We start from the raw sequence: 13,020 nt of genomic DNA on the forward strand, positions 1-13,020 counted from the left end.
GATTCAATCCGATTCGTGAATGAAGCATTCAGGTCGTTTCGTGAACCGAAGAGCCGATTCAAAAGAACGATTCGTCCAGGAATCGGACATCGCTTGAGCGAAAAAGCATGTCCAGCTAGAGCTGTCAACGTCCATTACTCTCCAGTATCCACTTTCAATCGGCCCTCATGTGGATGTGAACACAAAAGGTGACTGGCAGCAAATGTGAGTTGATATGTGAGCGTATTGATGACTTCAGTACAGCTGTGCATGTTTGATCTGTGATGCTTTCTCATTGTGTGCTTCAGTGGACAGGAAAGGAAGTTGTGTGTGGTGAGAGACACATCTGTGGCCTGGCGTTCATTGTGTATAGCCATCTCTGGTATAGCTCAGGTTTGCAAAATAACCTCTGGTAGACGCTTATGTTAAGACCGAGACTGTTCACTAACACATATTTTTGCCCCAAGCGGATGCGTTTGACGTGGCGCTCATTTAAATAACCAGCACGACGCAGCTACTTTCATCTTTAAAAATAACCACATGCTTTTTTACAGTATCGAGGTGTGTGGAAAGCATATTAAATGTTTTGTGGCTCCACTGTATGATCTGATATGTGCAACAGATCCTTACAAAATGTTATGTAAATAGCCTATAATTGCAAATGTCCAAAAAGCTTTTTAAATGTGTCTTCTTCCTGTGTTAAATTAGTTGACATATCTTAAAGGGATAGCTCACCCCAAAATGATTTTTTTTGTCATTTACTCACCCTCATGTTGTTCCAAACCTGTACGAGTTACTTCTGTTGAACACAAAAGAAGATATTTTGTAGTATGTTGGCAACCAGACAGTTGATGGCACCCATTGACTTCCATAGTATTATTTTTTTTAAATTCCTACTATGGAAGTCAATGGGTGCCATCAGCTGTCTGGTTGCCAACATACTACAAAATATCTTCTTTTATGTTTGACAGAAGTAACTCGTACAGGTTTGGAACAACATGAGAGTGAGTATGACAACATTTTAATTTTTGGGTGAACTATCCCAATATTCTTGTTATTTTCTGATGGTGCTTTTATACTTGGTTTTATATTTTTAATGATACTTGTAATAACTCAGCGTTATCACCAGCTGGCTTAGTAGTGATTGGGCCTTATTTTTAATGCAAAGGAATCAAGCTAATAAGTAACCATCAAGCGCAAACCTCTATGTTCAGATGGTTAACCATTTTTAAAATAACAAATAGAACATGTTGTGGTTCCCTAGTATTGTTTCCGCTCCATTAGCTACAGCCCTAGACTTGTATGGAGTGAATCAGGAAGGATATCTTCTATTTTACCAGGCTGTAGTAGAAAACGGTGCGATATAGATGAACTGGAACAGCTTCAGGGAATGAAAAAGATATCAGATCTACATACAAAGTAGGAGTTGGTGGCCTCTGGTTGTACAGTTTACAGATAAAACCGTTTTAAGACATCTTGTATGCATGTTTTTTTAGATTAGGTATTAAGTCTGAAGGTATTATTTTTATTGACTTACAATGTACTTTTACTGTTGCATATTTAACTTGGTTTTATTTGTTATTTTTCTTGTTAATGATTTGAAGAGTACTGTGAATACTACAGCACCATATTTCAATTTCAGAGTTCAAGACAAATACAGTCCAGTTTTTCCTTCAGTTTCGGTTTTTATATTGTTTATTTTTACTTTACATTTACTCATTTTTATTGTTTTATTCTATAACATATTCATTTTTATTTTTTACTAGAGACGTGCAATGAAAACCAGTCCTAAAGCAGGGCAAGGTCATTCAGGTATGTTTCAGATTTATAAAATATTTTTTGCCATCCGATCATTATATCACACGGATATCTGAATGATTACCATATTTATATCCCATGGTATTTATAAGGTTCTTCAAAAAATACCATCAAACTATCATGATGCATATCCTGAAAAATGAACAAAAATCATTTCTATTGTATCATGTCCGGAAACATATATCTGGTACCTTTTTGTTACTTATTGAGTGTTGGTCGTCTATTGTTTTTTTTCAATAGACTTTCTTTCTTGTATCTTATTTTTTTTCAATGCAGAAGTAAGCTATTTTCTGTGAATGTGTGAGACTTTCAATTCATACGCCACTATAAGTAAATAACTTGAAGAAAAAACAAATCGCGGTTAACAGTAAAAATGTTTGCACGATAAACCAGTGTTTTTATGTTTATGCAAATAAATTTTATGATGCCAGTTTGTATTATCAAGCAGAATAACTGGAAGCATCTGGCACCAGAAGTCTCACACATTCACGTTACAAATGGCCACACATGCTCCTACATTAATAATAAGGTCTATACTAGGGGTGTAACGATACCCTCATGTCACAATTCGAAACATATCACAATACTGGACTCACGCTACGATATTATTGCGATACTCCAAGACATATGATAAAAGGTTAACAAAAAATTTACTGTTTATTAAACTGATAAATTTGATATTACATTGTGTTATAAATTAACATTCTTGGACTTGGTGTTGAAACGCAAAGCACAGGACAATAGAGACACCAGTATAACAATATTCATGATTCTGAAGCTGAAAATACAGAGTTATTTTAGACGAATATGTTTCTCTGTCACTGACTAGATACATTTAAAATAATGTAGGCCACTTTTTTACACAGATATTCCCCTATTGCATTATTATACATTATATTCAACATTATAAATAATATTTTAATGAAGTACTGACACTAAAACTCTGAAAACTTTAATTTTCTCTCACATAGTAATTTTCATTTTGGGTGAACTATTCATGATACATATTGTTGCATTTTTGTATTGCGATATATTGTGACACGATATATTGTTACACCCCTAGTGTACACTGACATTGTGATTAAACGATTATTCACAGCTAATATGAGCAGTGAGCTCAATGTGCCAATGGGCTCCCCGGCTCCCGGGGGATCGGACCGGCTGCAGGACGGTGGAGGGATGGACTACAGGGACTGGGTGCGCCGCAGTTATCTGGAGCTGGTCACCTCTAACCATCACTCGGTCCAGGCTCTCTCGTGGAGAAAACTCTACCTCAGCAGGGCCAAGCTCAAGGCCTCCAGCCGAACCTCAGCCCTGCTGTCTGGCTTTGCCATGGTCAGTATATTACTCTCTGTGTGTGATCCTTCAAATGTGTGTGTGGCTCCTGGTACACAATGGCTGCATTCGAAAGCTTAGGCTTAGCTCAGACTTGTTACATCACTGCTCGATCAGGAAAAAGGTTGATTTGGGACAGACTTCTGAGGCAGCGTAACGGTTTAATGATCTACAGCAAAATACAGTGAGCTTTGGTGATAACTAAGCGAATATTTCTCGCTAGAAATAACATCAAAAGTGGAAAAAAGTTGGTTCCTCGGAAGGCAGCATTTTTCAGCTTACAGACTTACTGTGAGACTTCCCATACAGAAAAAGAAAATATTGAAATATATTTTAAAGTGTCAAAAATATATGTGGCACATATTCCAAATGCATTGAAATATATTTGCATTGTTGTTCACTTATATTTATCATTCTGAAATATGTGTGAAATATATTTACATTTATAACATGTAATGTAAAATATATGACAAAATATATGGTCATAAAATGTTTAGCTTGCAAAAGAAGGGTCGAAAATGTATTTTGATCATAGTATTTCCTCTACTTTTTCCCCTATACACAACAGTAGGCTACCATATTTCACTACTGATGAAACAATTTGCAAAAGTTAAAACATATATGTTGCTAGTAAATATATTGACATATAAATATGCTTCTGCATATTTAACTAAAATATATTTTCAAAAAAATCAAAAAAATATTTAACTAAAATATATTTATTGGGCCAATTTCGAATATTTGCATATATTCCAAAAATATATTTCAAATATATTTCTTTTGTGTATGGGATTGTTCACTCACTGTGGATTGTAAAGCTTTTGCGTGCTGTTGAATTTCTTAGAAACATTAGATGGTTTGGAGATTGTCTGAAACATTGTCCTGTGAAACTTTGAACCACTTTTGGCCAAAATAGATCCTAACAGTGACCACCCACATGACCGGAAGTATTTTTCACATTCATTTTCTCCATAGGGATTTCAAACATTCTTCAGTACACAGTTATGTAAGCAACTAACTTCTGAGATGAATCGCATCATTATACACGTTGATTTCAAGCAAGCAAAAGTGTATGAAAAGACAAGCCTGTAGCTAGTTCACTTATTATAATTCTATCTATTTTTATTTTTTAAGGACAAAACAGAATCATTATATGTGTTTTTTGTTATTGACGTAGATATAAAACAAATATTCAGACACGCAAAGAAAGTGTAATCTGATCGACTTGCAATGATTCATGGGAGTGGGCAGTATTTGTTGAGCTGCCGTAGGAACAACATCTTCTCTAATAGAAGATTGCAACAGTCGGGTTCTGGACGTAAAAACTCCATTCATTTTCTCCATAGGAAAATATTTTTTTACAATAACTTATTAACCTTTTAACCTTACAGTGAGCTACAAGGTTGTTAATCGATGGTATTTGCGTCTGTTGAAGACGTCAGCCTGCATTATTTCACCTTGGTTTTAAAATAATCGTGTTTAACAGGTGAATTTGTGGTGAAAAACCACATTACCCATTCTGCTGATTACACTCTCAAAATACTTCAATATGGCCATATTTTGCAATAAACTTTAAATATATTGTTTTTATATACATAATCAACATTTTTAAATGAATAGTTTTATATTTCTCCATCGTTTATAATTCGATTGCAGTTCTTTTCCTCACTAAAGCCGTTAAGTTCACAGTCTTGTACCTTTTTCTATTTTTGTCAGATTTTTAAATACTTTTTTGCTCCAAATCAAAGTTTGTAATGTTGTGATTCACCTCACAGGGATTTGACTTGGTTCATGGATTTAAACGCTTTAACAGACTTTTTTGAAATCCCTATGGGAGAAATGATTGGGAAAAAAATACTTCTGGAACCAACATCACTGGGAAAAAGGGTGGGCACTGTTGCACTCTATTTGTGGATTTTTCATCAGGATTATGGGTAGTGTAGTTTATTTTATTTTTTTTATTTTTTTTTTAATTACACTGACTTGCATTAATGTTTTTGAAAGAAGTCTCTTCTGCTCACCAAGGCTGTATTTATTTGATCAAAAATATAGTAAAAACAGTAATATTGTAAAAATGTTTTCTGTTTGAATATATTTTAAAATGTAATCTATTCCCTTGTTGCAAAGCTGAATTTTCAGCATCATCATCTCCAGTCTTCAGTGTCACATGATCCTTCAGAAATCATTCTAATATGCATTTTTATCATAAAAAAAAATCTAATGGGATTTTTACTTTTGATGTCTTTAAATTGATATCTAATAAAAGCTGCTTTCAATTGAGTTACCATTTATGACAACCACTATCATTTCTTAATGTGGTCACGACCAGGTGGCCATGGTGGAGGTTCAGCTGGAGATGCAGTACAACTACCCACGTTTCCTGCTCATCGCCTTCAGCGTATGCACCACAGTGCTGGTGGCCGTCCACCTGTTCGCCCTCCTCATCAGCACCTGCATCCTTCCTAACGTGGAAGCCGTCAGCAACATCCACAACCTCAACTCCGTCTCCGAGTCTCCCCACGAGAGGATGCACCACTACATCGAGCTGGCCTGGGGCTTTTCCACCGCTCTCGGGATCATTCTGTTCCTGGCAGAGGTGGTGCTCCTCTGCTGGATTAAGTTCTTGCCGGTAGACTCTGGGACGCAATCCGCGGCAGTCCAGGCAGTCCTTAAGCAGCAGAACTGTAGCTCTCCTGAGGCTCAGCCCGGCCACAGTGGCTGGCAGGCGGCCTTGGCCTCCACCATCATCATGGTGCCGGTTGGATTGATCTTTGTGGTGTTCACCATTCACTTCTACCGGTCGCTAGTGCGACACAAAACAGAGCGGCACCATCAGGAGATCGAGGAACTGCACAAAATCAAGGTGCAGCTGGACGGCCATGAGCGAGGCTTGCAATCGGTGTGAGACCTAGCGATGCTCTTCGCTCCGTTGCTAGACTCTGTAAGCTTTCAAGCACATCAAAACTCCTCGAGTCTTTCGGGCTTATTCTATTCTTAGAGGAAATGCCTTTTTGCCTGGTGAAAGGATTACTCGTGTAGAAACTGGGGAAGATTTACTGAAAAAAAGACGCACGTTTACAAGATTTCAAACAGAAGGGCTATTTATTTATATTTCTTTAGGCTTAAGGTCACTTTAAGTGCCATTTTCTGTTTCTATGCCTCTAAATACACTAAATGAATATCGCAGAGTGGCTTTCTTTAATATCAGTTGCCTACTTCTCTTCATTTTGCCATGCCATCCTGGATCGATTAGTGTGCCACAGATAGTGAGACCAAATGATTTGGTCTTGGATCCAGTTTTGATCAGAGTCACTGCCAGAGTACCTTTGACTAAAATATCCAGCGTATTCAGTGTACGTGCTTGTTTGAGCTTCAGTTTAAAGTGATTGTCCAGCCAAAAAATGAACATTCGGTCATTATTTACTCGCCCTCAGGTCGTTCCAAACCTGTTTGACTTTCTTTCTTTCTTCAGAACACAAAAGAAGATATTTTGATGAGTGTTTCAATGTTTTTGCACGTACAGTAAAAGTCAATGGGGTCCAAAACAACATTGGATCACTGTATGGACCAAAACACACAAAGATACTGTTTTAGCAGAGGAAAGAAAGCCATACAGGTTTGGAAATGACATGAGGGTGAGTAAATGATGCCTGAATGTTCATGCCTTTAAAAGTGATGCTGCACCACATAGTTTTATCTATGTTTAATAGTGGATGTGTAATACTGTAATTTTCCAGCCTGCAGAATTGTCATGGCAAAAAATGATTAGTTTTAAAGCTGTTACAGAAGTATCGCTCATACTAGACCTATATGTAGTGCAGTATTTTTAGCTTGGGTGTGAAATCTAGACGCTTTAGCCGTGCACAGTGCGCGCTTGTATTTCATTGAAGTTTTTGCATGTGTAATGTAATGCACTGTCACTCGTCAAGCACAAAGATGAAGTTATTATCCATATTTCACATGAGTCCAACTGAATGTTATTCCTGTGGGCTACTAGAAGTTAACGCTGTCGGTGACTATAATCACACTCAAAGATGATTTGCTCCAAGAAATTACTTTTAATGGGGACAGTCAGTTCTAAAATACTTCAGACAAAGTGGCTTGCATCACTGAAACCGTTTAATGTGAACCGAGATGGCGGTCCTGTCGTCAGGCTCAAAATAATGTCTAATATATTCATGTAACGAGTCAATCTGAGGAAAACATTCCAGAGGGAAAAGAAGTCGGACCAATTTCTGCCTGCCTTAAATAACTAAACTGTCAAAAGTGCACTTGTAGTGTAGTCCATGGAAATGATGTGTCTGGTTTGTTTGCAGTATGCAGACCGATTTGAACTGCTGTAGGTCTTTCAGAATGCAGAGTTATAGTTTGCAGCTTTGTTTTATGCCTGAAGCATTAATTTAAATTTAATAGTGTGTTCATGAGTCGACTCTGTAATTAGGCATAGTGAAGCGCTACTCTAGTCACAGTTGCTCAAACAAGGGAACTTGACCAAAATTGTGTACTCTGTTTTAAGGGGCTTTAAAAAAGCACTTTGCTTTGGTGTGTATGTGGAAAAATATTTTTAGTATCATTTTTGATACTTTTGTTGCATTGTGCCACACTATATCAGTAGAGAAACTCAAGTGAATATCTAGTGTGAAACGTAGTTTGCGTCCAGAACATGTAGCCGACTATTATCGTAAATGTTACGTTGAGCATGCCCTTTCACTTGTATGTTAATTTATGTCAAATAAACAGCCTATTTTGTTTACTTCAAAACTTTGTCATTTCTGTGTCCAATGGAAATTTGGCATGCCTCGGAGATCTATTCAAGAAAAAAACCTCGTGACTTTTTTTATTACTTTGTTACAAGGAATGACTGAATCAGCAGACAAAGGGTGAATGTGAAAATGTCTGGGTCATGTCACTAAATTCTCAATTTCATTACTAGAATAAAAAAACAATAGGTGCGTCCCAATTCGTGCACTATTTCACGCTGTTTTGTAGTTTTTAGTGTGAGTGGTGTGTTCACTCAATTAACCGAATTCAATTAACACTCAATCAACTCAATTAACCGAGTAGGTACTTATTTAGAATAATTACTTCACGGGCGCTAAAAAATAAAGTTCTATATAGTATGAGTTATGAATGTAATCTTGTACTACATTCGCCATGCTGTCATGATCATGTGAATTACCAGCGTCAGTTGCGTCGCTTTACCGCCGTTCATAAATCCTCTCCCGTGGCCTCATGGATAGTAAAGTGTCTGTCGTATGCACACTTCAGAATCTTGCCATCCGGGTACTTTTTGGCTGCTCTTTTATGAGTACTGTGAATTCAGACATACTTCTTTTGTCACATACTGTTTTTCGCCTACTATATAGTAGGGAAGTATTTGATTTTGGATGCAGCTGATGTGAGAAATGTTGGACACTTCATGCACTCAACTGTCGCAGCTTTAGTTACATAGCGGAGGGGCTTTCAGACTCTGATGTTGAGTGATCAAATAACCTTAAAGGGGTGGTATAATGCCCTTTTCAAAAGATGTAAAATAAGTCTCTGATGTCCCCAGAGTGTGTATGTGAAGTTTTAGCTCAGAATACCCCACAGATAATTTTATATAGCATGTTAAAATTGTCACTTTTTGAGGGTCTGTCCCTTTTTGTGTCTGTCCCTTTAAATGCAAATGAGCTGCTGCTTCCAGCACAGGGGGCGGAGCTTCAACAGCGTTCACTCACACAGACATGCACTGAAAATTTCAAAAACTTTTAGCCTTTTATGTTCAAACCGGAGTCAGACAATGATGGAGAGACTCAAGAAGAAGTGACAACATGTAGAAAGCAACAGGATGTTTCTGAATGGTTAGTTGATGAATTTATGTAGCTTATGTGTAGTTATCAGGTGTGTTCGACATCGGCTGCGGCTGGATGCACCCGATCGGCGAGAGTAGCCGCGTGCAGGCGGGGAGGAGCTGCAAACGGAGACGTGAAGTCGGACACTTTCTGGTTCCCGTAGTGACCGCTCACGTGGTGTTTGCATACTTTACCACAGCTGAAGTGAAATAAATGCAATATTTGCCAAATAATGTTTCAGAGACATTTTCATTCAATACTTTATGTACTGCTTCACACAGCGTCTGTTTGAACAAGAATAAAGTTCAACATAAGCTATATCAATGAAGTGGAGTCTACGTTTTTTAATCAGTTTTATTTTGATAAACATGACACAATATAACATCGCAACTACATGAAAAGAGTGTTTACTGTTATAAAAAACTGATTTGTGCGCTTTAGAGGAACTAAAGGTGTTTGAATAATCATGCGTGATCGTTGTCATGCAGTGGATCTGGCCAATCTTGGAACAGCTGAGTCGTCATCAGCCCACGTGCAGCCCAGTGCAGCCGCTCTTGAGAAGCTGCGCTGGCTGAGTTCTCTGGCTACTCTCGAATCGCTCTCGCGGTACTTTGATGGCATACGTCACAGTCACGTGGCGTCGACGCTGGATCAAGTCGGACAAAATTTATAACCGGCATGCACTGCTTCAAGTCAGCCACCGATCGGTCTGCGCAGAGCTGCATGAAGTCGAACAAGCCTATATTCTAGTCACTGATTAGCATAATCTGTCTTGATAATCTATAAATCGTGTTCCGGGGGCGGGGTTTATGTAAATTTTAGGGTTGGTGATGTCACTAACCCGAGAGGAATGTCGTGTAGTCCCTTAAAAAGCCATTTCTTTTAAAGCAAATATCTCCCTTTGCTTTGAACTTTGAGCATTGTGACTTTGCAGATGTTGTTTATGCTCAGACAGCAACATTACACACTAACTAAAGTTGAAAAAGTGAAATCATGATCAACCACCCCTCATACACTGCACGGTTGTGTACAGTGCATTAGTGTATCATTTGGGACGAAACTAATATCTTATTAAAATTACACTATGACAGTAAGAAAAATGGAAATTATAATCATTTGGCTTGATTGGGAAATGTGCTTAATTGCCTTACAAATGTTGTCACAATACAAAATAAAAAAAGCACAACATTTTTATTACTTTTCTTTTTTTTTCATGTAAAATATAATGCCTGTTATTTTGACTTTGTGCTGAAATATGGCCCGGGCGTGTTTGTGTGAGATTCATGTAGCGCTGCATTAGACTAATCCTGGTCATTAGTGTCTGCAGGTCACTAACCGCGAGTGGATGGTCAGGTCAGGTTTCACGGCTGTGACTGGCAGGCGCACATGAACCACGGCTGCAGTCGGTGAAAAGGTGACACGCTGGCAGAGAGAAGCATTTCAAATGAGATTAAAGCATGGGTCTAGTTATAATGCATAGAAATTCTAAAGGTCTGATATGGCTAACCTTCTGCACAAACATTTAAAAGAACACACATCAGCAACAACAACAAAAAATCATATGAATGTCCAAAATAAGGATATTGTAATAATTAAGGATTGTATTATTACAAATAGCAACAGATTTAATATCTTGATTTGGAATGTTTCTGCATTACAAAGTATGTGTTTTTTTGTAGCATTGTTTTACATGCACAGAACACCCAGATAACAGCCAACTATGTTTCCCACAATGCAACGTTATCAGCTTCTTGGCATGACAAATGCACTGGAAGTAATATTCACCACAGAATCTTTTTTGACTAATTTAATGGGACTGTCAAGAAATACGATTTTTTTTATAATAGTACAGCTGCACTGTACACTCTTTAAAAAGACTCAAAAAGTGGGTTTCGTAGCGATGCAGAACCATTTTTGGTTCCTCAAAGAACCTTTCAGGCAACGGCTCTCAGTTTTTCTCTTATGGTGTAAAGAACATTTAAATTATCTAAAGAACCATTTCCAGTATAAAAAAACCTTTTGTGCAATGGAAAGAGTCTGTGAATGTTAAAACCAATAAAGAACCTTTTCTTACATAGCCAACCTATGGAAACTCTCCTGAGCTACAAAAAAATGACATTTGATTAATTTAATAAGGGCTGAAGTGTTGGAAAAACACTGCTCACATAGGTTTATTCACAATAGTTTTATTGTGGCTGTTTTTGATTAGTCACAAGCCTCTTAACCAAAGAATTTGGTGAATTAGCAGCCAATTGTTTGAGAACAACCTGATTCAACCTCTTCTGAACTCAGTGACATTAATTAGTTCTCTAAATTAATAGTGATCCCTTGGGCTTGATTGGAAATTCAAGTGAAGCTGTCTTGTGCCACAGGCTAATAATGATGATAAAGTGAGAACAGGTGTGCAGTTAAAGGCCTTACAGATAAAGGCTGAAAGGCAAAAACAGTTACCTTGTTGCCTATATCAGTCAATGACTTGACAAACAGTGGGTTTTGCTTGAAGATGCTGCTGTAGGAAACCAGTTTCAGACAGACTTCCACGATCTTTAAAGCTTTAGAACAAATTCAAATGTGCAGTGCCAATCAGGCAAGTGGCCTATTTGACTTGTGACTAATATCTATAAAGAAATTACATGTAAAAATAACGTTTTTGTTGTTAAAAAGGAGACGCACGTCAATGGAACGACAAAAAAAGTATAATAACGCGTTTTTTAAAAGTTGAACCCTTAACTTGAATGCGCGAGATGCTGCAAAAGACGCAAGTCCGCGTTTCAAGTGTTTTTCAGGTTTTGTTTCAGACTTATAGGCTATATGTTTAATGGCAACTGATTCTGACGAATTGTTGAAAAAGATCATGTAGCGAAGATGCTGCAGCGATGATGAGTGAAAGAACATGTCTGACTTGGTATTGCTGCCCTTTGGCATCATTGACCAAGATCTGATTGAGTTTAATCTTCTCTCTGAGCTGTTCTCGTGTTTGTAGGTCGTTCTTGGGGGAAGTTTGAGCAGAGACCCAAAGGTTGGAACCAATAAAACGAAAACCTTATTCTTGTCTTTCTGCCTTAACTGGTAGCACAAGTTCAGTAATGAGGAAAATGCAGTGGTCTTTCAGGAAGTGGTAAAGCAGGGTCTAATGAGTCTGGGGAAGTCCCTTTTAGACCTGGAATGTCAATGTACCAGTTTTTTTAAAAGCTCTGGTTTAATTACTCTTATTATGGAATTAGTACAGAGTGCTTGTCCCGCACTCTTCAATGGGGTTCTTATCATTTAGGGCACGTTTACACGACACCAATGCACTAAAAACGTTTTTTCTTTGTTTTTCATATACAAAGCAAAACGATTTAACGCTGTATTCTTGCCAATCCAGTAGTTGGCGATGTCACTTTGTAAAGCATCACTATACGCACCTATAAGCTGTAAGACCTTATGCGCCAGAGAAACGAGGAGTAGGGTCTGCCTGCAGAGCCGGAGGCTGCATTTTCAGGACCCCACTTTTAGGACCGCATTTCTAGGACCCTAGGTTTTTAGTGACAGCGCCACCTACCGAATTAGAGGACCAGCGAAGATGGATGACAATCAGAGTGTGAGTATCAAATGCGAATAATTTTTTACAATTGCGATGCATTTAATTGGAAAGTTAACGTAGCAAACGTGATGGTGATTTGCTAAATAAATAGTCTTGAATGCATAGCCATAGTATTTAGCCTCTAATGCTTGAAAATGAATTGTTAGCACGTTCATTTAACGGAACTGTTGCGTGATAAGCCTGTGTTGACTTATTGACAGCACAATAAAACTGTAGCATGTTCGTTCTGAAAGCTTGTTAATTACTCATTGTTCTTCCATTTTAATTCAGTTAAAATAATCTTAATGTTTTCACTGTCACGTGCTCACAGTCAGCCTGTTTAACGTTACCCACAAAGCATGTTATGTGTAATATGCGTCTACATGCGTCTCTTCATTTTGACATGGTTTTATAATGTGTGCTTTAAATATTATATACATATGTAAATGTGTGTGTGTGTGTATATATATGTGTATATATGTGTGTATA

The 13,020-nt window shown here is 37.7% G+C and overlaps 1 protein-coding gene across 3 annotated transcripts; it reads left to right on the top strand.

The window, feature by feature from the left end:
• orai2 (ORAI calcium release-activated calcium modulator 2) lies at positions 1 to 7,889 on the top strand. 3 transcript variants are annotated; one of them, XM_081367188.1, is made up of 4 exons: positions 1 to 204; positions 1,746 to 1,791; positions 2,897 to 3,132; positions 5,462 to 7,889. In XM_081367188.1, exons 2-4 carry the CDS (start codon positions 1,755 to 1,757, stop codon positions 6,035 to 6,037), a joined length of 849 nt encoding a protein of 282 aa, XP_081223314.1. In that variant the 5' UTR covers positions 1 to 204; positions 1,746 to 1,754; the 3' UTR covers positions 6,038 to 7,889. The 3 variants fall into 3 exon arrangements, with proteins under 3 accessions (XP_081223314.1, XP_081223315.1, XP_081223316.1); XM_081367189.1 differs by having other exon boundaries at positions 77 to 188; XM_081367190.1 differs by lacking the exon at positions 1 to 204 and adding an exon at positions 295 to 372.
• Positions 7,890 to 13,020: the final 5,131 nt, after the last annotated feature.

Source organism: Scardinius erythrophthalmus (assembly GCF_964197995.2).
Source record: "Scardinius erythrophthalmus genome assembly, chromosome: 5".
In the NCBI taxonomy this organism is placed as follows: Eukaryota; Metazoa; Chordata; class Actinopteri; order Cypriniformes; family Leuciscidae; genus Scardinius; species Scardinius erythrophthalmus.